The 25,611-nt window shown below is 33.0% G+C and overlaps 4 protein-coding genes and 1 long non-coding RNA gene across 6 annotated transcripts; 1 reads left to right on the plus strand and 4 right to left on the minus strand.

Moving 5' to 3' along the window:
* Positions 1-1,005: 1,005 nt before the first annotated feature.
* LOC130511984 (RING-H2 finger protein ATL68-like) lies at positions 1,006-1,860 on the minus strand. The gene has a single exon (XM_057010000.1). It carries the CDS (start codon positions 1,756-1,758, stop codon positions 1,105-1,107), a length of 654 nt encoding a protein of 217 aa, XP_056865980.1. The 5' UTR covers positions 1,759-1,860; the 3' UTR covers positions 1,006-1,104.
* Positions 1,861-3,779: 1,919 nt separating this feature from the next.
* LOC108848381 (photosystem I chlorophyll a/b-binding protein 2, chloroplastic) lies at positions 3,780-5,304 on the minus strand. Its single transcript, XM_018621738.2, has 4 exons — positions 5,141-5,304; positions 4,685-4,872; positions 4,080-4,594; positions 3,780-3,997 (listed from the first exon to the last, which is right to left on the minus strand). Exons 1-4 carry the CDS (start codon positions 5,188-5,190, stop codon positions 3,980-3,982), a joined length of 771 nt encoding a protein of 256 aa, XP_018477240.1. The 5' UTR covers positions 5,191-5,304; the 3' UTR covers positions 3,780-3,979.
* Positions 5,305-6,165: 861 nt separating this feature from the next.
* LOC108848490 (uncharacterized) lies at positions 6,166-8,752 on the minus strand. 2 transcript variants are annotated; one of them, XR_008945469.1, is made up of 4 exons: positions 8,023-8,752; positions 7,852-7,941; positions 7,612-7,772; positions 6,166-6,830 (listed from the first exon to the last, which is right to left on the minus strand). It is a non-coding gene; the product is annotated as an uncharacterized LOC108848490 (long non-coding RNA). The 2 variants fall into 2 exon arrangements; XR_008945468.1 differs by lacking the exon at positions 6,166-6,830 and having other exon boundaries at positions 7,490-7,772; positions 8,023-8,751.
* Positions 8,753-17,281: 8,529 nt separating this feature from the next.
* LOC108849810 (brassinosteroid-responsive RING protein 1) lies at positions 17,282-18,059 on the plus strand. Its single transcript, XM_018623415.2, has one exon. The coding sequence runs from the start codon at positions 17,386-17,388 to the stop codon at positions 17,884-17,886; it is 501 nt and encodes a 166-aa protein (XP_018478917.1). The 5' UTR covers positions 17,282-17,385; the 3' UTR covers positions 17,887-18,059.
* Positions 18,060-23,364: 5,305 nt separating this feature from the next.
* Positions 23,365-25,529, minus strand: LOC108855811 (bifunctional L-3-cyanoalanine synthase/cysteine synthase C1, mitochondrial). The gene is made up of 10 exons (XM_018629720.2): positions 25,273-25,529; positions 25,072-25,181; positions 24,934-24,991; positions 24,597-24,860; positions 24,377-24,514; positions 24,234-24,285; positions 24,057-24,136; positions 23,930-23,989; positions 23,758-23,838; positions 23,365-23,653 (listed from the first exon to the last, which is right to left on the minus strand). The coding sequence occupies exons 1-10, from the start codon at positions 25,435-25,437 to the stop codon at positions 23,555-23,557; spliced, it is 1,107 nt and encodes a 368-aa protein (XP_018485222.1). The 5' UTR covers positions 25,438-25,529; the 3' UTR covers positions 23,365-23,554.
* Positions 25,530-25,611: the final 82 nt, after the last annotated feature.

Consider the following 25,611-nt stretch of genomic DNA (forward strand, 5'->3'; position numbering starts at 1 on the left):
AAGAAGTTGAACTAGTTCCCACAAACCTAGATTATCCACAGCCCAACAACCACTTGAGAGTAAACATTCGATGCATAACGACCATATAAATACAAGTTCTTCACAAGAAACGTCATGTATTTTAAGTATACATGTTTTTTCAAAAAAACGTCATGTATTTTAGCAAAAAAAAAAAAGAAACGTCATGTAATAGGCCCGAGCGTTTTTAGCCCAAACCGAAATACCACACTAAACGCAAACCAAAAAATCAAAATTGGATCTGATTCATTATACAAAAATATACGAACGTGACTTATAAGCGTACTTTGAGGTTTAGTTAACCTAAATCAAACCGAAATCTGAGATAAGATCCGAAAATATCCAAAATTAATTACATATGTTAATATTTTATATATTTTACTTCCAGATTCGGTTTGTAAAGATATCCAAATGAGACTTATGAGTTTAGTATTTTAGGGTTTTATATATGTTAAGTTTAACTAATTTTAGTTACATTTTGAAATTTTTTTCTGTCAATTTTTTAGATTTTTTAAAATAGATTTTAGACGATTTTAGACACTAGTTATAATCTGATCTAAACTGAATCCGAAAGTAACCAAACCGAACCCGATCCGATATATATATTTATAATTAGAGACCTTCGTTTTGGACCGACGCTGTGAATTGTGCATTCTATTATACATTCGTTGACTGCCTTCTCACAGTAACATTTTAAAACAAACAAAACTGAGATCAAATTGCTTAGAAAACATTACTATTCTATAGTTAAGTCAACGCCACCAACGTTCAGAGACATTTTTTGCTCAAAACTCAAAGTTCTGCCTATTTTGTTCCCATCTTTAGAGACATTCATCTACACATGAATTTTATTTGTACATATTTGACTTTGATATTGGAATCTCGATTAGCTACACATGATTAACTTAAGTGATGCGTCGATGGGGTTTTGGATCAATATGATACAAATCATACAATCGTTTCAGTTTGATACTTAGAAGACTAATATGTAAAGCAAATCAATGAATTAACTGTATAGCATGACATCGTTCCAAGAAAGATAAATATATACTAATAAAAAGTGCAACGTACAAATAAATAAAAATATTATCTTCTTCTCCGATCGGCGGCGTATTGAGACAACGGCACAACTTCCGACAATGGAGTCGACTGAGGCGTCGATTGCGGCGTCGGAAGTGGAGAATTACGGCAAACGGGACAGGATCCATTGAGCTTAAGCCAAGCGTCAAGACAAGAAACATGGAAATAGTGTCTACACTCGGGCATCATCCTTAACATCTCTTCTTCCATATACTCACATAAACATATAGAACACGTTGTATCTCCTCCTTCCCCGTCTCCGCCTTGAAATGCATCACCGGATGCGGCAACGACGATACCTTTAGTGTAAGGGAATTTAGGGTAAGAGTTGATGATCGGTTGATCAAGTCCACCTACAACGACGTTACCAGAAACAGCTGACTCTAGATCGGCGTCTTCGGCTACGAATATGATTCTTGGGACGATTATGCTACGGTTACCGAAACCGAAAGAAGAGTCTCCGTTTGCGCCGGAGGCAGAAAAGCGGAGGCGGGAGGCGCGGCAACAGATGTAGGAAGAGAGGATGATTGTGGAGATAAGAAGGAGGAAGCCAAGAGCTATGGCTATGGAGTAGCCAAAACCAAGGCTAGTTATATAAGTAGGGATAGGGACGGGAGGCGGAGGAGGAGGAAAGACGGTGGTGATGGCGGCGGTTGACATCTGATGGTGAAGAAAGGGTTAGGGCCATGTGGGATTGGAGAGAGAGAGAGATTATTATTATTTTGTTTGGTGGGTGGGAAAATGTAGCTACTGCATTGAATACAAAGTTTGTCAAATATTAAAAGCTTTGCATTTATTAGGGTTCTTGTTATAGGTTTTGGAATAGTGACTTCGCTTAGTGGCCCAAGAAAGGTCGAAATTGTTTATCTCATCTTATTTATTAGGGTTCTTTTTTATACTCCCTCTGTTTTTTATATGAATAGTTTTAGATGAATGCACAAATATTAAGAAAGTCATTAATTTTTTCAAAAGTAGCATTGAATATATAAATTAGGTGTAGTCAGTGTTGTTAAACCCGGACCGGACCGGCGGTCGGACCGGGTTCAACCGCGAACCGGACACCTATCCGGGTTGGTTTAATGTCAAAACCCAACTAAAGTTGAACCGGTTAAAAACCCATGTTGAACCGCTAAAAACCCGGGAACCGAGTGACCCAACGAACCGACGAAACCCTGGTTCGTATAAAAATCAAAATTTTGTTAATAAAATAATTATTTTTTCTCCCTTTTTAACATATATACTATTTTGTTTGTCACAAATTGCAACCAAAATAGAATTTTGTAACTAATGTGTATATAATTTTTATAGGTGATGAAGATTTAGAAGGACAAAGATTTGGAGAATAAACTTTAAATGTTTTTTTTCCTATTGACTTTAGATTTGAACTATTAATTTTTTTATTATTTTTATCACATTTCAATTTGTTATTTTTGAAAGTTTTCTAAACATTATGACTATTTTTTGAAAAAAATATATATAATATTTATAAAATAATAAATTCAGTTTAATCTAATCGACCCCGGTCGAACCAGGTCGAACCACAATGACCCGTGACCCAAAATGTTTCCGGTTCGCTCGCCGGTCCGGTTTTAAAAACACTGGGTGTAGTTAAATCAATCATAAATAAGTTATTATTATTTGCTTGGTCACACTTAACCCAATAAAGATAGAAATTATTTAAAATTATGAAAACTACTTATATTTTGAAACAAAGAAATTTTGCTTAAACTACTTACAATAAAAAAACAGAGGGAGTACAATACTTGGGCCATATATGACATTGACATCACATGTAATATTTGCTGTTTATCTTTTTGTTCCTTAGACAAGATAAAAACAACTGGCTAAAATTTTGACGATTTTTTTGTAGTAAAAGATTGTATAAATACTCTAGAATTAAGTAATATTTTCGAAATTTGCAAAATATGGTTATATTTATGTTAATATATTATTTTAGTGTTATATATGAATAGATTTAACTTTAGTGACAATATATGGATTGTTATCATATTCTAAAATCTTACAGAAAATATAAATTAATATCAAATGTAAATGTGTGTACAATTAGTTTTTAGTCATGATATATTTATAGTAAGCCATGTCATTTTTAATGAAAATGAATATGATGATGACACATAACAATTTTTTTAAAAAAATTCTCAAATAATGTTAAAGATAGTTTTCTAGTTGTTTATATTTATAAGAGACAATAAATAAAGCAGAATCTAGTAAAAATAGAATTGGATGTATCTAAAGAAATATAATGCTCTTGACAGAAGCAACATGAGGACTTTGCTCCTTGAACGAGGAACTGCTGCTCCAAATGAATTGATAAAAAGGCAACTGTATGACACTGGAAAATTACAAACGAGGAGTTATCTTTCAACCTCTTATCCAGTGATGACTTCTTCTGGAGGGAACCAAAAATAAAAAAGAACCAAGAAGCTTAGGCGAAGATAATCTATCAGTATCTGATCTGTTGGTGCTTGCTCAGACTGACAGCAAGACCTTCTAGTTTGGCTAATGGGACTTTACTTCAAAAGGTACTAATACACACGATTTGTTACTAAAACAATTTTTATACATTTTCCAAATCTCTACATTTGAAGATATGTTTGGTGTTGTAATTAGCAGTTGTTAGAAGTGCGTATGATTCTCATGAGATGCATTAACCAACAAAGAATAGAAAAGATTGACTCTCATACCACGAATCACAATGTATGAGCATTTAGTCAGGAAAAGAGTAGTGTCACGGCGAACCCTAACTTCCATTCGACCACCATTTGCTTAAATACATAATATTTTAAGTTCAAAAACCATATTTGTACAAACATGATCACATAAACGCATTCTCCCTCCCAAATCCTCCTTTCTTGACGTCTCACTTGGGTGTGAAAGCCTGTTAAACACACACACAACGCTAGTCAAAAACTAAAGACTTAGACCATACAAAAAAAAAAACTGATTCGGATCACACTTACAGCGAAGATAGTAGCATGACCAGGATCAGCAAGATGTGCAAAAAGGTTATCGATAGGACCAGTCCCAGTGTATATATGTTGGAACCAAGCACCCATCACTGCCAACATAGCCAACCTTCCGTTCTTGATCTCTTTAGTCCTCAGCTCCTTGATCTTAGCCGGGCTACCAGATCCCCAACCCAACGGGTCGAACCATAACCCACCCGGGTATCCAACGTCTGTACCCGTCAGTTTGTTGTTTGGGAAGATTGGGTCAGTGTTGACGCTACCGGGCTTAATGATATCGGCCCATCTACGACCCTCGGCCCATCCTATTAAGATGAGCTCAACAACGAAGAGTGTGGTCTTGTCCGTGAAATACTCTTGCTCTCCGGCGGTGTACCAGGAGGGAGTGTTGAGGATCCCGATCTTGGTTAGAAACTCCGGGATAAAAATCCCGGCGGCGCCTAGCATTGCCCACCTGCAGTGAACTATCTCTGCTTGTACGTTCCATTTTAGACTATCCGGGTCAGATGCTGGTACGTGCACGTTTTATCAAATTGTTAGAAGAATTATGAAAATAACCTGACTCTTCATTTAAAAGCATTTGAAAAAAAAAGACTCACAAAGACCAAGAGGATCGAATCCGAAGTCACCAGGGAGGCTACCGTCGAGCCACTCTGGAGGAGTGCTTCCAGGGAACCAGATTGGTCTCTCGGGATCCGCTGCAACGGCCCGCACAGACCCAGCTGATTTGGAAACAGCTGGAACACTCAACTTCTTGTTCAGCCTTAGTTTCTTGCCTCCCAAGAAGCTGCACATGTATATTATACAATTAAATATTAATAAAAAGTTAAAAATAAAAAATAAAAAAAAAATCTACCCAACCTAAAGAACACCAACTTTTATAAGATTGTTATCAACGGATCAATAGTCTTGCTCAAATGTCACGCATGCATATTCCATTTATTTATACGAATCAGTACATTATAAACTAAACTAATTACCAGGATCTTTAACTCCGTTCGCTATATAACAAACTGAGTTTATTTGATCGTAAGTAGAGAAAAAGATGAGCTTGCCTAGGAGAAGATATGGCGGCAATGGCAGAAGAAGCACAAAGAGAAGCCATTATTCTCACGTTGATGATGATGACCTTTCTTCAAGACTCAAAAGTGTTAGGAGAAGAAGAAGGGAGGAAGGAATGATGTATAAACTATTAAGTTCTTTGATGACAAAACTAGATTCTGCTTATCTGATTATCCCTATGGATAACGCAGTAAGCTTGCCCATTGGTCAACTATTCAACACGTGGCACCTTTGTCCCACCATATCTTTGATTCTCTATCTGAACATATCTATTATCAACCATGAGTTGCACAAAAAAAAAAAAAATTAACTTGTATTTCAAGTGAACGGGCTTCAAAATAATACAAACCCATGCTAATTTGGGTCTTCCAGGTTTCAGAGAAGCTATGGGCCGTCAAGAAAAATGCTCTGTTTTACTTCTTCTTCATTTTTTTACCATATACCTCCTTCTAAAAATTAAAGTATTTTATCAGTGTTAAAAAATAGTTATATGGTGGTGACTAAGTGCTTTGTATAGACCTAACGACCAGACTAAATTATTTGGATTTAGGCAGAAACTAGCTATTAACATTTTTTATTTATTTATATTTATATTTATATTAGATATTTTATCTTATAGATTTAACAATAAATTTTATTTTGATGAATTATAAAAATTAGATATAAAAAAATCGTAATCAGAAAAATTTATAAACCAAGCTAATATTGTTACTTGATTTAACCGATTTACATCAATTTAGACTGTTTTTAAACAATATAAGACTGCTTAAATAATTTGAGCTGTTCACATCAGATTTTAGTAAAAGTCGTCATCGCTAGCCTAGGTGCTCGGTTAAACCGATTTTTAGAACATTGATGTTTTCTAAGCAAATTGAAATTGAAAACATGGAGTGGTACGGTTCAAGGACAACTATTTGTAATGATAGATGAATGCTCAGGGATCGAGTTACCAAGCAGAGGCTTTTCTCTTCTTTACCCCGACTTCCTCTACCCACGTCGTGAAAGTATATAGCTAAAATGGTGAACAAAGGTATTTTTTTTTTATTTTAAAAATAATATTTCTCTCTTAACCTCTTATTACATTCTAAGGTTTTGCTTTAGTTGTCATCATCATCAAGCGCAGCAAAACGGTTTTGGCTAAGCACATGCGGAGCTGTTCCAGATGTTGACAGCTTAACTTTTGCTTTTGAGACTTTTGCTTTTAAGAAAACTGCCTCTGTAACTTCCTCTGTACTTCTTGTCTCGCCAGTGAAAGTTGAAGATGACCGTTGGAGCTGTGTGTTTGCAGGCTGAGTTTGCTGCATACAGTGTTGGGCCCGTTTTGTGAAGTTTCTTGTGGGCTTGTGCTGTTACATGTGAGTTTGTCAGCATTCAGGGTACCAATATTGTCCATGAGGTGTTGCATGCTTGAGGTTAGGGGCAAAGGGCCTCTTCCAGTTAATAGACTTGAACAAAGCCATTTCTTTTTCGCTGAAGAACGTAGCTGTTCTTTAAACTCATCAGGCTGTGCTACGAGAAAGTTGTATTGTCTACGTCTACAACTCAATGCGAAAGCAGCGACAACGAACTCATCGTGTCCCAACAAGTCTCCCATGATTACCATCAAATTTGTCGTGTCAAGATTGTCAATTGCACAGCAAAGAGCGTCCATCAAAATCATCTCAAGTTTATCGTTTCGATCCCCTGCAACAATAAATATATATAATAGTTAAAAAAATATTAAAAGAAAATATTGAATAGAGAAAAAATGTTTAGTATGTGAACAGAGGATAAATAAAGTTAAAAATAATAATATGGGTTAAAACATTCAAATGACATTTTTTATGAAACGTACAAAATTTTGACATTAAATTTTCTAAACAATTTAGTGTAAATTACTTTTAACAAATTTAGAAGGTTAAAAAGAAAAAACAATTTTAGAAGGTTAATATCAAATGTTTCACCAACTGTGTTCTGAACAGTATCACTACAAGAATTTGTTAATATAGCCACCGATTAATTTGTTGCTATAAGACATAATCTGTAGCTAGAATTAAGAAGGCGACGGATAGCGACAGATTGATTCCTTGGCCTCAGCACCGACGCTAAACTCAATCCGTAGCCAATTTGTAGCCATCTAGCGATAAACTAGCTAAAGCAATTTCCGTAGCCAATGGCAACAACATAGCTACGACTTGTTCTTTTGCTAATTAGTAACGACTTTAGCTAGTAAATATCTGTAGCTATGTGACGCTACAGAATAATTCATAGCAAAAACATAATTAAAAAAAAATATTAAAAATAATTAAATCACAATAAATTCTAATTTAAATAAAATATATGAAAATAAAATAATCTGACAATTAAGTTATAAAACTAAAATCTATTTATATATATTAAAATTAGTTTACAGAACTAAAACCGAAGTTTAAAAAAGAAAACACTAAACAGAAGCAAAAAAAACTAGACGGAAAATAAGTTAAACCTAGATCTAAATCCAAACATCGTCATCATCAGCCGCACCACCATGAAGCTTTGTCTTCACTCTGAGACTCTCCGGTAAACAGAGGCGGCTAACACCACCACCACCACGCCGTACGTCCTCTGTGTTCAAGCTCATGACCACCAACTCTGCTCAAGACAACCCTTCATGTACAAAAAACAAAACAAAATCAGAGAGAGAGAGCTTGACCACAAAAAATCAGAAAGAGAGATAGAGCTTGACCAGCGAGGTTCATGGCAAAGAGAGGCTAAGAACTTCCCTTTTATACATCTCTAGCGAGCTGAGCCATCAAAGTCTGGTCCTGCAGAACAACTGTCATAGAAAATAATAAATTCATAAATGCAGAAGAAAGACAGAGATTATTAATTATGAGAAGAAGTCACAAATAATTACATCTGAGTGAGCCATGAATTACAGAACGAGCTCAAACATACAGGAACACACACTAAGCTCCAAAAGCTAAAACAACACACCAGTTAACAAACTATGCTCATTAATTATGTACATAGATAACGCAACAAGACTTTGTTGGTAGTGCGACTTAAGTTTGGACAAAAATTAACATTTTTGGTCTTTGCTAACAGTTTATTCTTTTTAGCAGAGGAAAGGAGACTGACCCGTAACACAGAGAGAACCATAAATTGAAACCTCGGACACGTAGAAAGACTCGTGACAAGTCAAACCAAAGTAAGAATAATCTTAATCGAGATTGATACAGAAAAATCAGTTATCCCCAAATCGAAACCCCTAGCACTGAAACTAATTGAAATCCCAATCGATGACTAATACAGAATAATAAATAGCAGCAGCAGAAGAATAAAAAAGAGGAAACCCCTAACACTGAAACCCTAATCGATGACAAATAGAGATTTAACTCGGGTGTTCGTGTACAACGCCCATTCGCGAATTGTCTGGTGGAAGCCATGAGGATTCTGGTCGGATGAGAGGAGAGTTGGAGGAGAGTTGTTGCCGTCGAGAGAGAAAGATAAGAGTCCGAGAGAGAGAGAGAGAGAGAGTTTTGATTTTTTTGCTAAGTGTAGAAGAAAATGTACATTTTGGCCTGAATTAAATTGGAGCCAAAATCCCAAATATTAATGGAGCCAATTTTTTGAGCCAATTTTCGGAGAGGGAAATATAATTGGAACCAAATATTATTGTAATCCCTAAAACTATAAATATCACATTTAGGGTATAGGGTAAGGAATATAGGGTTTGGGTTGATGAAGAATGGGATTGATTTTTTATTAGGATTTTATTTAGTTAGTTTCATCCGAATTAAGATTTAACTAAACCTTTATATTTCATATATATAATCTTAATATGATTAATATTTGGGAATCATATGTGGTGTGGATTTGATCCACTATATGGATTTTTTTACCAAAAAAACTAATCCCATCAATTATTTATTCTTGTATCTATGTTGTACACTCTTTGTTATCACTTCACAAGGTCATTGTGTTTCATACCGTGAAAATGTTATGAATATTCCGTCCAACTCAAGCTGTCAGATTTTTAACATTAGAAATATTTTCTAATATATTTTTTGAGATTGTAGAACTTTAATTCGATTACGCAAATACTATAGATCTATGATTCTTCAATCTGATTTTTTGTCCTCTTCTGGTTACTTAAGTCATGACTTTGAGAATATGGTTAATTTGATGTTAAATGGCTACTTAAAATTTATCTGTGTATATATTGTAAATATATTTTGGTTTTGGGTTCGGTTTTTATAGTTCAAAGTAAAAATATTTTGTTATTATCCATTGGAAGTATGATAATTATGGAGACAATTTATTCGTAGCCAAGATGTCGCTAGTTAGCTACAGAGAGCAACGGAATCGGTTTCTAGCTATATAGCTACGGATTACTACAGCTAGCTAGAAATTTAGCTACAAATACAAAATTATGTATTTTGTCGCTATTTTCGTAGCTAATATATTTAGCTACGGAAATGTCTTCGCCACTCCGTAACTAATTTAGTGAATTCTTGTAGTGTATAAGTAGATAAAGAGTGAGTGAAAGGAGTGTTCACCTACTGCCGGAAAGTATCTAGGCATAATTCCAAATGATTCGAGGCCACGGATCTGACCCATATAATCGGAAGCATAGATGGTAACCGTATCACCAAAACCCTCGTTCATAATTGCTGATTTAATGTTTCTCGAAATCAAATCAGCATTCCAACCTTGAGGAATTTTACAACCATCCATGTCCCAGAAGACAGCAGTCTTTGCAGCTACGTAACGGTCCTTACAATCAGAATAATCATCCTCTTCCTTGTTTCTTACACTAGTATTATGGATGATGACAGGGTCTTCTTCTCCTAGTGACATGCTTGACCAAAGCCATACTAAATTTACAGAATCAACTGGTTTAATATCTGGTACTAGCTGTGCTAAGAGAACCTTATGAATATGTTTCGTTTCGATTTGAAAAAGCGAAAGGCACTGAGAAAACCGCAGCGTTTTGAGATGTCCCCAATGATTAGCAAAAAGTTTGATCCTTAATCATTGCCAGTCGCCTGGCATAGAAAGTACTGCTGAAGAAGGGTACGCTGTAGAAAGACATTGTTTTGAGGGATTGTCAGGAGTATGAAAAAATCGTTAACGGTGAGTACTTGATGGGCTGTGGTGGCTGCGGATGAGAGACAAACGGTGAGACTGGGCTAATTAAAAAGGGTTACATGTTTCCTATGTTGTAAATTCTGAATGGGGCTTCCCCACGGCCCAGAGCTCCACACCTTCATCCTAATTACTAATCTCTTTTTTTAACATTACTTTTTACCGTCTTGAAGAAGTTGGAATACCGTATAATCTATACTATTAAAGCAGGATCCTATTGTGTGTTTTACCTAAACATGCACTTTTTAACTAACATTGTATATTTCATTAAGGGCAATAAAGTAATATTAATAACACATCTATATTGGGTCACTTTTTATCCAGCCCATTGCCCACATCAGATCTCTCTTGGGCCATTTGGGCCGATTAAGAAATCAGATCTTATTCTTATTTTTTTCTCCAAATTCAAATAATTTATTTTCAACCATTCTTAATATTTTGTTTAGTGAACAAAAATTAATCACTTAATTATTATGTTTTTTTTAAATATAATTTAAGCATTCTTAAAAAAATTTGAATTTTTTCATTGAAAAGTATAAATCTTTATTAAAAGTATATAATTTTTTATTAAAAAATTAACCACATAATAAAATTAATTTATCAGAGTTATACCAACTTAATTCATTAAAAATAAAGTTTAATTTTCTAAACATAAATACTCATTAGACCTGGACGTTCGAGTACCCATTCAGGTACAGATCGGTTCTTTCAGGTATCGAGTTTTGAAATTAAACCTCATTCGGGTATTATAAAATTTTGGGTCGGGTTCGAGTCGGATCTTTCCGGGTCCGGGTGGGTTCGGTTCTCATGCATAAAAACTTGAAAAATAGCCAAATAACCAAAGTATCTAAAACGGGTTCGGTTATTTGTACTCAAAGTAACCAAAATATCTGATTCGTTTCAAAATTTTGTATCCAAATTACTCAAAAGTAACTAAAAATAACCAAAAATATCAATACTATACAGTTTTTTGGGTAAACTTTTATCCGAACTATAATATTTTATCCAAAAATATTCAAAAATACCAAAAATAACTACTATACTTAACTTATAATATTAATTTAAAATATTAAAATAATTATAAATATAATTATAACATATATTTTTAGATATATATTCACATTTGAGATATCTTTGGGTACTCATTCGGTTCTCGGTTGGGTCGGATTCGGGACCGGTTTTTCGGATATAGCAATTTAGAACTCACCCGGATATTTACCACGGGTCTGATCGGGTTCAGGACCCTGATTTTTGGGTCGGTTTCGGGTTGGTTCTTCGGATCCGGGTATTGTGCTCAGGCCTATACTCTTTTAAAATGAAACACGATAAAGAAAGATAAAAAGCTTAAATCTTTTATAAAAAACAAATATATGAAAATATGACATTTACTAAATATTTGTCAATTTAAAAAAATAAAAAAAAATAAATCTGCGCTTTGAAAGCGCGGATCAAAATCTAGTAAATTAGTTATGAAAGAACAAGAATTGGTCAATCATGTATATTGGTATCATTCATGATGGGACCAGAGAAAGAGATGGTGCTAGTAACCAAAATTAAACAATGACAGGACCAAGAGAAGTGTGGGAGATGAGATGAAAGGCAGAGAAGCAATAGGGGCCATGTGACTGTCTCGGCCTCATTAGAACACTTCCCAATCAACGCTCCAATCTCCATACCCCTTTCGTTTTGCTTATCGTTTTAGAGCTTTTTTTCTTCTTTGGACCGATGGTATTTGCCAAATTCCATGTTTTTGGTCGTATAGTATACATTGGAACATGTATGTTCGGTGACTAGTTACGATCAAAGAAAGTTTGGTTTGAATCTCGTGGCATTGTATTCATACACTGTAGTGTAAGTATGTCATACTAAATATATATGTATTATTATTGAGTCAATATAGTACTAAAGTCTTGTCAGTTGTCAGAACGGCTTTGGAATGATTTTAATTAATTTATATAACAACACCAATGAGCTCAAACATCAATAATACTTTATGAGTTTTTGATATGTTTTTCATATTATGTTTTGAGTTTTGTGGAAGTTTTTGATAGGCTATACTTATATCCAAAACCAAATAGTAGGCTATACCATAAAGAATAGTTATTTAAGTTTTCTGGAATATATCAAGACATCATAGATTGCTGGTTTCAGCGAGAAAAGTGTTAATTTAACATAACTTCGAGAAGATATAACCAGGGCACAAGCTTTATTTATCTGATTAATTTTTGTATCATTGAGTCTCCTAAAACATTACTATAATTGTATGCAGATTTGCACTATCAGCTTCATGAAAATTTGTCCAAAAGAATCACATGATTTATGAAATACTATTTTAGATATCATAAAACAAACATATGGCTAGTTTCGTATCATTTCCCGCAAAAAACGACATATCTCCGATCATACTAGAGCCATATAACATTGCCGGTTGGTGGAAGGATCATTGCCACCTACGACTTGTCTACTATATCTCTCTCGGCCCACCACTCAGTTAATCATTTGATTAGACTTTAGATTAGCTATATATCGTTTTCTAAATCGAGGGGTATAGATAGATAAGATTGATCCTTTTTCTTTAGCAATCATCTCTGTTTAATCTCTTTAAAGTCTCCATGACCCACACACCCTTGGCCTGCCCTCGTCTCTCTTTACTTTTTTCATTTTTAACTTTTGCTTTTGTCATGTATTACTCGACCTAATACCTTTTATTCTTTTGTATAGCCAATGGATTTAATTTCAATAAAGTTTTTAACTTGATCTTCATATATCATATTATCATAATATTCAAAATTATTTATATAAACAGCCATATATATATATAACCACATTTGATGGTTATTTATTCAGCACAATAAAAATGTGATTTGTTGATCTAAATCACAAAAGGTCCTAAAACATATATTCTTTGTAAAATGGATTTTCTTGCAAATCTGTAAACTTAATGAAACAAATAATAGAACCTGATAGTCGATGTAATTACGAATAATTTGAATTGTTTATCTTTTCTTTTATTCCATCCTTTGTTATCAAGTAAAATTACTAAAATAAGGTCGAAAGGAACATGAAAAGGAAAAGGAAAGTTTTATGTAAATGCTAAAACTATATATGCATCAGACAGAACTCTTTCGACGTGTAGTTCACGTAATGAAGCCAGCCTTTCGATTTTTTCCACTACATTAGTAAACAATCAACTTATCATCCTTTGTTATCAGAGATAACGATTAGTTAGTACTTTATTTTAATGTAGAAATGTACCCCGATCTTTGATCTTTCTACTGCCTAGAGACTAGAGTAAATTTTCACGTGTTATATAGTAACATGTACAACGAATAATACAAGGTAAAATACAATGCAATGTGTTATATATAAATTATAGGACCAGTTCCCTATCCACATCAACATCTCCAATCAACTGCACGCACCACGTGTGCCGATCGTCGTGCAGCTTGCAGATGTTTATATCCAAGACAAGGTGATGGAGTAAAGACGCACGCAGCGAACGACAGCATTCATTAATGTTGATGATAATGGCCGGTACTGAAATTTTGGAAAATCATAAAAGAATTTAAGAAATCTTTTAATAATTTCTTTAACAATTTAAGTATTTTAGGTATATAAAATTAATGTTTTATTCCGCTATGTCCATGCATGATGGATTTTTTTTTGGTGACATGTACATGACACTAGAACTGATTTTAAACTTAATGAAATAGAAAATTTACATATATTCTAAACTTTTTGTAAATATTATGTACTAAGTGTTTTCCCGCACTTGCGGATTTAATAAATTTATATAAAAATATAATTAGATATATTATCATTTCAAAATCTATTATAATAAATTACTAGATTTTGACCCGCGCTTTAAAAGTGCGGATATATTTTTATGATTTTAATAAAATTTTTATAGAAAAAAAAATATTTTTGAAGTTATTCTATTTGTATTTCAAAAAAAAAGTTCTATTATAATACTTGATTTTCAAGCAGTGTTTCCATATCCGATCCACACCTGGTTAAACCAATAGATTTGGTGACATATGTATAATCGGTTCAATTTAATATAAATAATTATAATTGAAAATCTTAGAAAACCCGGTAAAAATCCAAAAACGCGTTATTAGCCTATGATCCCATATCAGATGATCTGTTGCAACCAAAACATATAATAATATTTTTGAAATTTTTATTAAATAACTTAATACTTTTTAATATTGTAAAATTGAAAAATGTTTAATTTTTTAGACTTTAATGAAACTTGTATTATATTATTTGAAGAAAATGGTAAAAGGAAAAAAAATATTGATATGAAAATATTATTTTCTTTTTTGGTTACTAATAAACTTTAATAAGTTTGTATTTTTATTTATTTTAGATCTAAAATTAATTTTAAGATAAGTTTTGAAATTTTTTTGAACACTCAAAATTGGCATATCATTATTATGTACATAACGACATAGTAATGATATTTTTTAAATGTTAATGTATATATTCATATCCGATTGTTAAATAATAATATACATAAAATGATATTCAATTAAATGAAAAGTATAATCTGCATAAAATTAAAATTATTTTCATTCATAAAATATCGAAAGTATTAATTATCATAGATATATGGAATATTCTTTTGTTAGTTTAAATAAATAACATTTAATATTAAAATTAAATGTCAATGGCATGATATTGTAAATAACTTCAAAAGCAATGGCAAAAACTTAGTAGGGATTCTGCTTTTAACGATATTCAATTAAATGAAAAGTATAATCTGCATAAAATTAAAATTATTTTCATTCATAAAATATGGAAAGTATTAATTATCATAGATATATGGAATATTCTTTTGTTAGTTTAAATAAATAACATTTAATATTAAAATTAAATGTCAATGGTATGACATTGTAAATAACTTCAAAAGTAATGGCAAAAACTTAATAGGGATTCTGCTTTAATAATATAGATTTTTATACTTTGAAAATCTAATAACTAATTATGTTAAATTTTTATATACAATATTTTTTTGATAAAATATCTTTTATTACGTAAAATAAACTTGAAAATAGTCATATATTCATAAAACTACATACAATGATTTATATTTATTTTTAAATATTATGATGTAAACTATTTTTGGATAACATAATATATAATATTTTTAGACAATGATGATTATAAAATTAATAAAATTTATTTTTAAGTGATTGGTAAATATACATTTAACAAATCTAATCTACTTATTTATTAAGGGTAATAAAGATTTTAAACGTTCTATCTCTAACTTTAACGTGAGAGCGAAAAAATCAATTTGCAAATAAAAATATAAATATTTTAAATTTGATGCTAACTTTTTCAGAAATTATCAAAATAAGTGATTTTGATTATCCTAAGATAAATTTGGTTTAATGTTACTAAAATAGATATAAATATAAACATATATATATATATAATATTTTAATATTACTAAAGTAAATATAATATAAACTTAACTATGATATTATCATCAGAATTTTTAATTATTCTCAAATGATGATAAACTATCAGTTAAACCATAAAAATATTTATTAAAATGAATAATTAAACATAAAATATGACTAAATCTAAAATTATGGACAATATGACAATTCAGAAAATTCACTTTTCAAATAATAGTATAGATTAAACTATTAAAAGTATATAATACTAAAGACTTAGTTTTTTATATATTAAAGACTTAGTTATAGTCTGTAGTTATTTTAAATCTATACTAGATTAGGACCCGCCCTAAAAGGCGGAAATTGATTTTTCAAATTTCAATTAATAATATATGGTATATATAATATGTGTATATAATATTATATATATTTTGTGTAACATTTATATATATATACATATTAGACATATATATAATATTTTATTAAATATATATAGAATTTAATAGTGTTATAATTTGTGTTGTACTTGTTATTAGTTTGTATTTAATCTTCTTTCATTTTTAGTATAATAATTTGTCTTATCACACCTTTTACCTTTTAACTTATACATATAGTTATGCCATTTTTCAAAAAAAAAAACTTATACATATAGTCTCGTAAAATGTAATATATAAAAAAAACATATTTAAAAAATCTACTGACCATATGCCACCATTATTTGGTTGTTTGAACAAAAAAAAAATCATGTTCTTGCATAACTGTGTATGTTGTGATATGATGTAGGTGAAGAGTAAATATATGGAAGTAAAGTTAATGATACGAACATGAGCCTATGTTGGTTTATGCCACAATTATTTGGTTTTTGGAAGATCAATGAGCATAAGCATACACGGTCTTTGTATGCTTACGTTGTAAATGAGTCGAATATTTTTTCTCTTATGTCTGGAATAATATGGAACTCGTTGATTTAAGAGTGGTTTAGTTTTATATGATCTAATTATATTAAGAGATTAACCAAAAATATTATAAAAGTGTTACTGGTTAGGTTTAACTAATCTATGTTGGTTAAGATTTGGTTTAATTCAAAATTGGTAGGTTGCATTGTATAGGAGGCATGATATATTCTAGCAACAACTATGAAAGAGTCCAAAATTTAAATGAGAACTTCAAATAGTAGATAATCCCTAAATTAATAGATTAGATATTTGAAGACCAATTTTAACCACACAACTGTGGTCAAGTGGTATAGCAGGTTTGAAAAGATTTTAAATTTGAAATCTATCAATTTTTTCCGTTTATATAATCAGACAATATAAATATATAATTTTTTTTTTGGGTCTGACACTGGTAGACAAACCTTCATAAAATTAGTTGATTGAGTCTCGTTTAAACCCACCGAATATCTCCGGATTTAAAGAAAGACCAGCTTTGAACCATAGACCACCTTGATTCTTTTATTGCTTTTCTCATTTCTAGTTATCACTATTTTAATTGGGAAGTTCACGTAACTTGCGTAACAGCCAGTTAACTCTATCAAAATCGAATCTTACATAACACGGCGTCGTTTAAACAAATCTTGTACCTTCTTCCTCCTCCTCTCACCTGCCCTATAAATGAAACTCTCTTTGTATATTACTAAAAGAAACCCCAACTTTTACTAAATCACAGCTCACTCTCTCTCTCTCTCTCTCTCTCTCTCTACAAACCCTAGCTCCGATCCGATGGGCTTTCCCGTAGGCTACACAGAGGTCTTCCTCCCGAAGCTCTTCGTACAAACACTTTCAATACTCAGTTTCATCAGAACCCTCGTCTTCTCCCTCTTCAGCTTCTTGGGCCTCTCCGACTGCCTCGAAACGGACCGAACCTGGCCCGACTACACGTCTTACCCGACCCGAGTACCCGAACTCCGCTCTCCCTTCTCCGCCTTACTTATCCGCGAGATCTTACCCGTTATCAAGTTCGAAGAGGCAATAACGAGCTCCTCCGGCGAAGATCTGCCGGAAAGCTGCGCCGTCTGTCTCTACGAGTTCGAAGGAGAGCAAGAGATCCGACGGCTGAGAAACTGTCGGCATATATTCCACCGGAGCTGTCTCGACCGTTGGATGGATCACGACCAGAAGACGTGTCCTCTTTGCAGAACACCGTTTGTTCCAGAGGAGATGCAAGAAGAGTTTAATCAACGGTTATGGGCTGCTTCTGGTGTTCCCGTGACGGAACTATAGAGATAATAAAGCTTTTGTGCCTCATGCTCCCTCCTTGTGTCTTTTTTTTTTTTTTGACTTTTCACCACTGTACTTTTGATTTTGCGTTTTTTCACCCTTTGCTAACATTAGATTTGCCACGCTTTTATGTGTGTGTATATATACATATATATGAATGAGAGGAGCAATAAACATTAGGAAAAAATAACACAAAATAGAGTAGTAGATTGTTTGCTTTTTAAATAAAAGTTTGGGTAGAGATGATTTGCCTCCGATCTCAATGCAACAAAGTACCTTTTTGGAATTTAAAATTGAAAATTTGTGTTGAGTTAAAAACATAGTATATGCGAATCAAACTCATAAACTGGAGTAAAATGCTACTAATATTTAAAGAGAAATAAATCCAAACTATAAAGTTGGAGCTGAATAAAACTAAGTTGGACGGACTCTAGACTTTTAGTCCATCGACCTACGCTCTATTTCAGTATCTTGTGTTAGTCCAGCATATATTTGCAGATTGAAAGTTATGACCTTAAATTTCTATTTATAGTAATTATGCTGTTTTAATTAATTCTGAGCGTTATCAATACATTGATAACTTTTTAACCGGGAGTAGTTAAGATCTTGTCAGTACTTGTCTCTGACCAGTGACCACATCTGTAAATTAAGTTAATAATTGCCTTTTATCTTTAAATTTAACTAAACGGATCTAAATTCAGTGGATCGTGGTAATGCGTGAAGTCAGAATCTGGTAACATGCCTGGTCTGCAGATCCATCAGTCAATTTCAAACATAATAGTTAAATGAATATGGTTTATTTTAACGAATATATATAATAAAGAAAAACCAAAAATCTCGAAATTCGACTACTATTGATTAGTATTCATTAAAAACCTAAAAGAATTTAAAAATTTAAAAATACTTGCTTAAAGTTCCATATATAATCTGAATCTAGAAACCTTCTCAAAAAGACCAATGCCATTAAGCTTAAACATTAATAAAAACCCGGAAAATATTTAATAAAATTTGAATCTTAGTCCCCTGATGTTTTGGAGTCCTTATAACTGAGAATCGGTATTCGCTAGTCTATGTAACTGATAGAATTTGGTAGAGAGAAGATGATTTCAATTCTATGTAAAGATAGTCAATTGAAGAGGATAGGGTAAAACGGGTCAAGTGGCATTTACTATTTGGATAATCATTGAAAACATGACTATTACAAATCATCATCATCTTGTATTATGTCTGCTCAAGATTTGATTTACTAAATAAGAGCATCAACAAAGCGGAACCTCGCGGGTTTCCAATTTTTTTTTGTTTTTGTTTTTGTCCGATTTAAAAAATAAAAAAATAAAAACAGACCAATCGCAGACCGCCACGTTTCAGCGGGATCCGCAAACAATTGAAAAACAAAAGCAAAGACGTCTCCACTTTGGATGCTCTAAGAGTATCATTATCCGGGTCTTTTAGCTAGGTCTCTTAGTGTTATTAGCAATTAAAAAAAAATAGAAAATTAGCTCAAAAATGAAAACACGTCTCTTAATTGGAGATTACAAAAGACGGTCTCCTGAACACGTGTCCCCCTTTGCGTTTTCGCTCTCACTTCGTTCACCTTCAGTTTCTCCATTGCCAAACCTTCATTTTCTCCTTCTCTTCTTCGCCTGAGTTCACTCCTTACAGACGAAATCGGACAGAGCCTTACGTACAGACAAAATCCGACAGAGCTCGGATCGATAACACGGAGTCGTACGAATTACTTCGTCGGTCGCATGTTTCATGCAGAGAATCATAAGACGAGAAGATTCCCAGAGAGAGAGAGAGATTCTTTTACAACGTATGTGAGTCTCTTCTCTCTCTCTCTGTAAACCCTAACCGCAAGAACAATGCCAGGTCCCTGAAACGAGCTCTCGATCTCGTCTCCCCTGTCCATGGCCAATTCCCTCCTCCTGATGCTGAAGCGTAAGTCTCCGATCCCCAATTGATTTTCATAGAGTCTCTCTCTTTCACTGATTAAACTTGAGAGTTTGTGCTAGTTGAACATGTTTGTATAGTTAAGACTTTAGTTTGTATGAACTCTCTGTCTTTCACTGATCAGCAAGAGTTTGGAGAGATACAGATTGCATTCCAAGGTGGACGAGGACGAGAAGAATCTCGTTACCAAACCCGCCGTCTTCAAGGGCGTTCTCCTTCAGCAGACTCTTCAGGCCATCGTCTCCGTTATTCTCTTCAAGGTATCTCTCTCTATCCCTCTTTACCTTGTCCTCTCGTTGACGAAAGTTCGAAACTTTAGGGATATATGTTTCGAATTTAACCATTTTGTTGTTCAGAAGCTGTTGAATCAAGATTGTAGATGATTAAGGATCCAAAGGAATTACTTTTAAAGTCTGATGAAATCAAACTATATTAAACTGTTGATTGGATACATCAAAGCACTATTGTCAAGAGAAAAAAAAACTGTTTTTGTAGTAAAAGCTTGATAAAGATTAATGTAGCTATGAATGAATGTCTCCGTAGAAGACCAATGTAGTTTTATTTCATCTCTGATTTTTACATTCTGTAGTAGACCGTCTTGTTATGGCTGTGGTAGTATCAACTTTGTTTACGACAGTCCTTGGTCAAGGTAATCAGTCTCAGGTAGTCATCAAGTGCAAACATAGTTTTGTGTCATAGAGCTAAATTCAAACGTAGTTTTGTGTCATAGAGTGTTTGCAACATACTCAACTCCTTCACTCTCTCTGTCTCTTGTTTGAATTTAGCTCAGAGAGCAGAAAAGAAAAGCAGCAGTTTTAATGGAGATGAGGACTTCAGGAGGAGTAACCAGTGCTCCTTGAGTTATCGTGAGTTTCACTTCTTGTTCTTAGGAACCTCGTTTTTGCTCCGAAAGTTACACACCCTTTGTTGTTTAGGATGATAGGTCTGAAAACTTCAGATAAACTCTTGAGTAGGAAATTATAAACTTCATACAGGAACAAATAAATATTGTTTCATTACATTTGCTTACAGCTTGAGAAGTATGAATCATTTTTAAGAACCTCTAAATAAGAAACATGCATTGGAGGATATAAATGTTTGGGTCTGTTAGCCATGTCTCTTAACCTCATATTTACTACTTAAATATTAAAAAAATAATAAGAGACTCCAAAGGAGTCTTTGGGATAATGATGCTCTAAGAATCTAGCTACTTTTCTAGTAGACCTATCAATCAGTAACAACAAAGCAATTTGAGTTAGTTTAGATAGTCGTAGACTCAGCCCACATATGGAATATACGTGCATATCACACTATAGGGTCAAAATTTTATTTATACGACAATATCTTTAGAATTTAGTATAAATATAGTTGTACAGGAGCCTCCGCAAACATTGACTACCCAGTTAGAACCCGATAGTGGTTGGCTCCACCTGGAAACATGATCATTAGGGATTCTAGACATAAATATAAGCAATCACTAGATTAGAACTTAATGCAAATTAAACTATCAATTTGAAATTGTAGACATAAATAATTTTCTATAAAATTTACCTCACCTACAATTAGTTTTGGTAACATGATCAATCAGTGATTAAAATATTAATTACATAGAGAAATCAACTCGTTTACAATCTATATTTGAAAACATGATAAATTGTGAAGTCCTAGACATAAATATTACTCCCTCCGATTCTAAAAGATACATGTTTTAGGAAAAAAAATTGTTTCAAAAAATGTATTTTAATATTTTTAATGTATTTTTGTCAATTAATAATGAAAAATTGTGTGTTTCAAAAACATTAATTGCATTTTTTGAAATCTTATTGGTTTAAAAATATAGTAAATATAAATTTACAAAAAAACTATGCGTTAATAACTAAATTTAATGTGTTTTCTTAATAAGTGTGAAAATCATAGAACATTGATTAATTTAAAACTGAGGGAATATCAATTAGGGGATTAGAATTTAATGCAAATTAGAAGATTAATTTGGGATTATAGACAAATAATTTCATATATAACTTACTTTGCCTACAATTAGAAACCAAAACATGATCAATCAGTTATTAAAATCTTAATTACATAGAGATTCTTCCTCGCCTACAATTTATATTTGGAATACTATATATATCTTGTCTATCCTATGCCACACCTCCATCACAACCCAAACAATTCAAAAGTATCATTCAAAAATGCACAATAATAAATTTCTTTCCTTATTTTTCTTTCTTCTTAAATTCATAATAAATTTATATTTTTTTTTGCTTATTCTTAAAATCTTTTTCCGTACAATATACTTCAATGCATCTCTCTAATTATACAAACTTTTACATAAAATTTTAAATAAGCTTATACTATATTAATCTGTACATTATAGTTAGATATTTTATTATATCTAATATTTGTGATTACTTTTAACTTTCTATTATCTATAAATTAAAAGTAATAATTTCTTTAATACATTCATCGTACGCGGGGTGCAGATTATCACCTAGTTAATTCATTAAAGTCAGCTATAGCTGCAGACTTGCGTTGAAGTTTAGTTCGGCTTGCTATAACAAACGATTTGCCCTTTAGTTACCTGTTGATGTATCCTTGAGCGTCACCCTCGCATTGGTGCTTTTCAAGTCAGTAGTTTTTTTTTTGAATAAAATGTAAAATTTGATTCAAAGAAAAATATACTTTGTTACAGCATGAGCTACTTTGTTTTTTACTTTTTCAAATAGAGGAAAGAAAAAGAAATGAAGACTATGTTCCCACAAAAACTATCCATACTTGAAAAGCTTTTTCCAGCCTCTTGTCTTTGGTACCTAAGAAACATAATCCTGTTTTTAAACATCTTGTCAACCATGTTGAAGAGGCTCTCAAGAAGCCGAGGGTTCTCTCCATATTTTCTTGCATTGCGCTCTCGCCAAATCATATACACTGCTGTCTGGAAAACATATCGAGCTAAAAAGTTCTCAACATGTGAGAGCTTTAGCTGAGACATAAAAACCTGGATAGCATTCCACTCCTCAGTGTACTTGTTCCCCATGATCTTACTCATTAACTTATACCATAAAGTAGAAGAGTAAGTACAGTAGAAAAATAGGTGATTCCGCGTTTTCAAGTGTTGATTGCAAAGTACACAGTTCACATCAAAGCTTATATTCCAAGCAGTCATTCGGTCCCCTGTAGTAAGTCAGTTACGAATAGCAATGAAGTCAGTAGTTGCCTTGTCAATCTGAATGATATACTAAAAATCAATGAAAAAAAATCTAGTTGCATGTCGAGGACACATGGTATTGCAAAACAAAAATTAAATCAAGAAAAAAATGTTACTTAACCATAATATATATCAAGTTCATGTAATGTGTGTAGCACTCAGAATCACCACCATGTGATCAATTTATAAAGGGAAGCAGAAAACCAACAACAGAGAAAGGTGAACCTCATTGGATGTGTCCAATCCTTGATCCATTTGTTTGGTTTTGGTCTCCAAAACTATTCTATTTATATGTATTACCAGCAAAATTTAAAATCATAAAAGAACCAGAAAAAGCTTTTATTTTCAATATCAAACATTAACATAATTATTCTTCCAGTATTCAACATCAATATAAAACAAGCATATATTATTTATGACACTTTTTGGTGGGTTGTGTCACAATCTTGTGCCGCAAGATGAAGATTATATAGTAAAGAGTTTTTCTTCATATCAACCCAAACCAAAACCAAATCAGTCCACTGAAACTGGCTTCATCGCTTCTGCTTCTTTCCTAATCTCATCAAACAGAACAGATGACAGATATCTCTCTCCAAAGCTCGCATGAATAGTCTGTTCAACATAATCACAAAACAAGTTCCCACCGTCCGATTAAAACCATAACACAGATCATTAATAAACTCAAGAACAGTTAGTTTTTATGTCTCCTCTCTTACCACAATTAGTTTGCCTTTGTTCTCTGGCATTTTGGCCAGTCTAATTGCTGCCACAGTGTTAGCCCCAGAGGATATTCCAACCTACAAGTTACGGTTTGCATAGTGAGAACCAGAAATAAATAAAAAAACAAATCAATATATCTCATTAATCTCCCCCCAAAAAGGAACTCACCATGAGACCTTCTTTCAATGCCAATTCTCTAGCCATCTTTATAGCATCCTCACTACTAACCTGCACGTATCTAAAACATAAGCTTTTACAAGTTGACAGAATACTAAAAAATATGAAAGTACATTACCTCAAGAACACTCTCCATAACATCCATATCCAATATATCCGGTTTAAATCCAACCCCATTGCCTGTGATAGCATGTGGACCTAACCCCAAGTTCAAAATTCTAACCATCAGCAATTCCATCGATTTACACCACTAAGAACTAGTAAAGGTGTAAACATTCAATATTTCTAATCTCACCTGGCTTGCCACCGTTGAGTATGTTGCTTTCAGCAGGCTCCACTCCATATATCTACCATTAATTAGCAAGTCATTAGTGATCAAATGCAATCTTTTTTTTTTCCAAAATTTTACAAGATAGCTTCAGAACTTAAATCAATCACCTTGACATTAGGGTTTTTAGACTTAAGGTATTGGCCAACACCAGAGACAGTGCCCCCACTACCAATTCCCATCACAAAGATATCAACATTCCCAAGTGTATCTTCCCAAATCTCAGGACCAGTTGTATCAAAATGAATCTACAAAAATATTTCTAACATCATCTTTAGATCAAATGTTAAATGCAATATGAAAAAGGATTATATTAAACACTTTAAGTACCTGAGTGTTTGCTGGATTAGCAAACTGTTGCAACATGTGAGCATCAGGAGTACTCTCAAGGAGATCATAAGCTTTCTTAACGGTTCCACCCATTCCTTTGGTTGGATCAGTGAGGACAAGCTCAGCACCAAATGATCTCATAGTCACTCTCCTCTCCAAACTGGTGTAAGAAGGCATTGTCATTATAATCCTGTACCCTTTCATAGCCGCCATGAAAGCCATACTTATTCCCATGTTTCCTGAAGTAGGTTCTATCAATGTTGTCTGAAAAAAAAATCACTTCAATGAGTTAAATTCACCATTAAATTTAGATTATGTAAATAAAAAATATGATTACTTTTCCAGGAGTGATAAGATTTTTCTTCTCTGCATCTGCAACCATAGCTAAAGCTGGTCTAAAGACAACAAAACCAAAAAAAAAGTCAACGGTCATGTAATTATGATGTCCTAAGATTAAGTTAGTTACAAGATTCACCTGTCCTTGATGCTACAAGTAGGCTGGAAATGCTCTTGCTTGGCTGCAATATAAGCTTCACATCCTTCAGTGACTCTGTTGAGAAACACGAGAGGAGTTCTTCCAATGAGCTACAACACAAGACAGATTTGATCAGATAACATCGAAAGAAAATGATCAGATTTCCAAGAAACAAAGTTTTTTTCTTTTCTTTTCTATTACCAGAGAAGCATCGCGTTTAGCCTGAGTGGAGGGGAAATCTTTGGGAAGGTTTCTGAGTCTCTCAGCGAAAGAAGAAGATGCTTCGGTGGAGAAGAGCTTCCTCGTGGTTTGGCTGATACGAGGGATCGTCTCTCTCTTGATCAACCTCCTCCAAACAGTAGCCATTGGTGAATAAACAGAGCAAAAACCAAAGTTCGAAGAGAGAGAGAGAGAGAGAAAGACAAGCGCAAAGTAGTGAGAGAGCAGAGTTGGAGAGGCAAACAATCATATAAAAAGGCTCTGAGCCCGATGGAAAAGACAAATGCATTGTATTATCTTCCTTTAGTGGTTATAAGTGTA

This window comes from Raphanus sativus, chromosome 4 (genome assembly GCF_000801105.2).
Source record: "Raphanus sativus cultivar WK10039 chromosome 4, ASM80110v3, whole genome shotgun sequence".
Classification (NCBI taxonomy): Eukaryota; Viridiplantae; Streptophyta; class Magnoliopsida; order Brassicales; family Brassicaceae; genus Raphanus; species Raphanus sativus.

Bases quoted from the DNA above. Each gene is read 5' to 3' on its own strand.
- LOC108849810 (XM_018623415.2), top strand. From the start codon at position 17,386: ATGGGCTTTCCCGTAGGCTACACAGAGGTCTTCCTCCCGAAGCTCTTC.
- LOC108848381 (XM_018621738.2), bottom strand. From the start codon at position 5,190: ATGGCTTCTCTTTGTGCTTCTTCTGCCATTGCCGCCATATCTTCTCCT. The intron at 4,873-5,140 runs GCAAGCTCATCT...ATACATGTGCAG, and splicing joins GCCGCCATATCTTCTCCTAG to CTTCTTGGGAGGCAAGAAAC. The intron at 4,595-4,684 runs GTGAGTCTTTTT...TGCACGTACCAG, and splicing joins ATTCGATCCTCTTGGTCTTT to CATCTGACCCGGATAGTCTA.
- LOC130511984 (XM_057010000.1), bottom strand. From the start codon at position 1,758: ATGTCAACCGCCGCCATCACCACCGTCTTTCCTCCTCCTCCGCCTCCC.
- LOC108855811 (XM_018629720.2), bottom strand. From the start codon at position 25,437: ATGGCTACTGTTTGGAGGAGGTTGATCAAGAGAGAGACGATCCCTCGT. The intron at 24,861-24,933 runs GTAATCATATTT...TTTTTTTTTCAG, and splicing joins ATCTTATCACTCCTGGAAAA to ACAACATTGATAGAACCTAC. The intron at 23,990-24,056 runs GTAATGTACTTT...AGATACGTGCAG, and splicing joins TTATGGAGAGTGTTCTTGAG to GTTAGTAGTGAGGATGCTAT.